We start from the raw sequence: 2,943 nt of genomic DNA, 5'->3' as shown, positions 1-2,943 counted from the left end.
TTTACTTATATATTATTTATATTTAGCGAGCTACCCGAATCTTCCTTATCTTCGATAAAACTCCACACACCATTCTTATTACTTGATTTTCATTTGAGTGTGAGTGAAATCTTACTGGGCCAATGAAAGAAAAAGTTGAAATAATACAGGTCATTGTTTTTTAATAATATTGTGAAAGCGATCTAACGTTTGTCCATTGGTTTCAACTTCCAAAGAATGAAAAAGGGTGATACCAATACTACGTTCTCCCCTACGCCCACCCCCACCCCCACCCCACTCACCCACGGTACTATAAAGTGCCACCATTCGATAAGACATAGAACACGGCTCAAAAGCTCTAAATCCAACCATCTCTTTATCAACAAACTCTCATTTCCAAACCTCAGATTTTTCATACTGAAAATCCCAGATTTGGTTTGCTCCAATGGACACAATCAAGTCATTCAACGGCTATGGCAAAGTCGATCCACAGGAAGAACTAGCTTTCAAAAGAAAAACACGTAAGCGTCTAATTATTCTCGGCATTTCACTAATAGTTTTGGTTGTTTTGATTATTGGAGCAGTAGTTGGAACCATTGTTCATAACAAGAACAAAAATGACTCCAATGCGGTGCCTTCAACTCAAACTTATTCAGCAGCGGCAATCAAAGGTGTTTGCAGTGTGACCCAGTATCAAGAATCGTGTTTCACGAGCTTGTCATCAATGGATTCCTCAAATTCGACTGACCCAGAAAAGATTTTCCATATTTCTTTAAAAGTGGTTATGGATTCTCTGGAGAAATTGTCTACATTCCCAGAGGAATGGATGAACAGAACGAAGGACACACGAGTTAAAGAAGCGCTGAAAGTCTGTAAAATCGTGTTAGATGAAGCTGTAGACTATCTCAACGACTCTATTTCCACCATGAATGTGAATAATGGGGAGAAGTTGATTTCAGTACCCAAGATCGAGGATCTGAAAACGTGGCTAAGCACTATTATTACAGATCAAGAAACGTGCTTAGATGCTCTCAATGACGCGAACGCGAGTTTAGTTGAAGATGTGAAGCTTCTGATGGCGAATTCCACTGAATATGCCAGCAATAGTTTAGCCATTGTATCTAAACTGCTCGGAATGCTTGGAGATTTTGGGTTTCCGATTCATAGAAAGCTTTTGGGGGCGGTGGATTCTGGGTTGCCCGCTTGGGTCCCAGCGGGTGACCGGCGGCTTCTCCAGGAGGCGATGCCGCAGCCGAATTTGACAGTGGCGAAGGACGGTGGCGATGTCAAGACTATAAAAGAGGCGGTGGCAAGGATTCCAAAAAAGAGCAAAACAAGATTTGTTATATATGTTAAAGCTGGTGAGTATGTAGAGAATGTGATTTTGGATAAATCTTTGTGGAATGTGATGATCTACGGCGACGGAAAGACGGCCACCATAATTTCCGGCAGCTTGAATTTTGTCGATGGTACCCCAACTTTCTCCACAGCCACATTTGGTAAGTTTTCTTTTACACTTCTAATATAATAAACTATTTTGCTATTGAATTTCCTTTTTTTTTTTTCACCTTTAAAAATTATTAATTCCTTGATTATTTGTTTAGTCACTTAGGTTCTAATTTGAGATCATCCCCATCTGTAAAGAAATACATTATTTGATTCACCCATCTAACAATTAAAATAAATAATCTTGGTGTGTTTAAGGTTAAAATTAGTAATCTTGATTTGTTAAGGATAGAATCTCTCTTGTCAAGATTAACTTTTAAAGATGTACCTATTATTAAAAATTGATCACATGTAAGATTTTAATATAAAATAATAATAATAATAATAAATTCTCACCAATATGAGAAAATTTGTTGAAGATGAAATTTAAATTATGTACATGTAATTTTGTTTAAATCTTTTAGACAATAATTTAGGAAACCCCTCCACCAAAAAAATAACACATGGTTTTGTCTGATGTTGCCATGTGACTATGAGCAGATGGATTAATCTCTCCAATTAAACACTGGTGAATTTTTGTGTTTTTGTCAGCAAATGTCGCAAAACCCAGGCCCCACCATGTGCAATTTAAGCTTACATAATTCTTTTTCAAAATCATTTTTTGGTCAAGTGGTTGGGGCCTGCAGCAGCAACTAATCAATTTTTGACCTTAGTAATCTCAAAAAGATCATTTCTATGAACTTGTCAAAGCTAAACTAGGTAACTTAAGGGCAATCATCTTCTAGATGTGACACTAACGTTACATTTTGTATTTATCAGCTGCTGCGGGCAAAGGATTCATCGCAAGAGATATCAGGTTCAAAAACACGGCCGGAGCGATAAAGCACCAGGCAGTTGCTCTAAGGGCCGGTTCCGATATGTCAGTATTCTACAGGTGCTCGTTTGATGGGTTTCAGGACACCCTATATGCACACTCGAACCGCCAATTCTACCGTGATTGTGATATCACTGGTACCATTGACTTCATCTTCGGCAACTCGGCCGTGGTGTTACAGAATTGCAACATTATGCCTAGACAGCCACTGCCTAACCAATTTGTGACCATAACTGCTCAGGGCAAAAAGGACCCTAATCAAAACAGTGGCATTTCAATTCAAAGGTGTACCATGAGCCCATTGGACAACCTTACAGCCCCGACGTATTTGGGCCGGCCCTGGAAGGATTTTTCGACAACGGTTATTATGGAAACTGAAATTGGTGGATTCTTGAGACCACAGGGATGGATTTCATGGGTCAGTAATGTGGATCCTCCAAGTAGCATTTTCTATGCCGAGTATCGGAATACTGGGCTTGGATCGAGTGTGGCGGATAGGGTTAAGTGGGCTGGGTTTAAGCCCACTCTTACACCGGCCGAGGCCTCAAAATATAGTGTACAGTCCCTCATTGATGGAGCTTCTTGGTTGCCCGATGCAAATGTGGTGTTTGAGTCGACCTAAAGAATAGGAAACTGATGAATGC

At 39.7% G+C, this 2,943-nt stretch overlaps 1 protein-coding gene across 2 annotated transcripts; it reads left to right on the top strand.

Annotated features, from left to right (window-relative positions):
• The first annotated feature begins 311 nt into the window (after positions 1-311).
• On the top strand, positions 312-2,937 carry LOC111401483 (pectinesterase 1-like). 2 transcript variants are annotated; one of them, XM_023029223.1, is made up of 3 exons: positions 312-1,478; positions 2,017-2,039; positions 2,445-2,937. In XM_023029223.1, exons 1-3 carry the CDS (start codon positions 425-427, stop codon positions 2,919-2,921), a joined length of 1,554 nt encoding a protein of 517 aa, XP_022884991.1. In that variant the 5' UTR covers positions 312-424; the 3' UTR covers positions 2,922-2,937. The 2 variants fall into 2 exon arrangements, with proteins under 2 accessions (XP_022884991.1, XP_022884990.1); XM_023029222.1 differs by lacking the exon at positions 2,017-2,039 and having other exon boundaries at positions 2,245-2,937.
• Positions 2,938-2,943: the final 6 nt, after the last annotated feature.

The sequence above is a fragment of the Olea europaea genome, chromosome 10, assembly GCF_002742605.1.
Source record: "Olea europaea var. sylvestris chromosome 10, O_europaea_v1, whole genome shotgun sequence".
Taxonomy (NCBI): Eukaryota; Viridiplantae; Streptophyta; class Magnoliopsida; order Lamiales; family Oleaceae; genus Olea; species Olea europaea.
The sequence above is the reverse complement of the archived record's forward strand: the minus strand, read 5'-3'. Positions and strand labels throughout refer to the sequence as shown.

Bases quoted from the DNA above. Each gene is read 5' to 3' on its own strand.
- LOC111401483 (XM_023029222.1), top strand. From the start codon at position 425: ATGGACACAATCAAGTCATTCAACGGCTATGGCAAAGTCGATCCACAG. The intron at 1,479-2,244 runs GTAAGTTTTCTT...TGTATTTATCAG, and splicing joins TTTCTCCACAGCCACATTTG to CTGCTGCGGGCAAAGGATTC.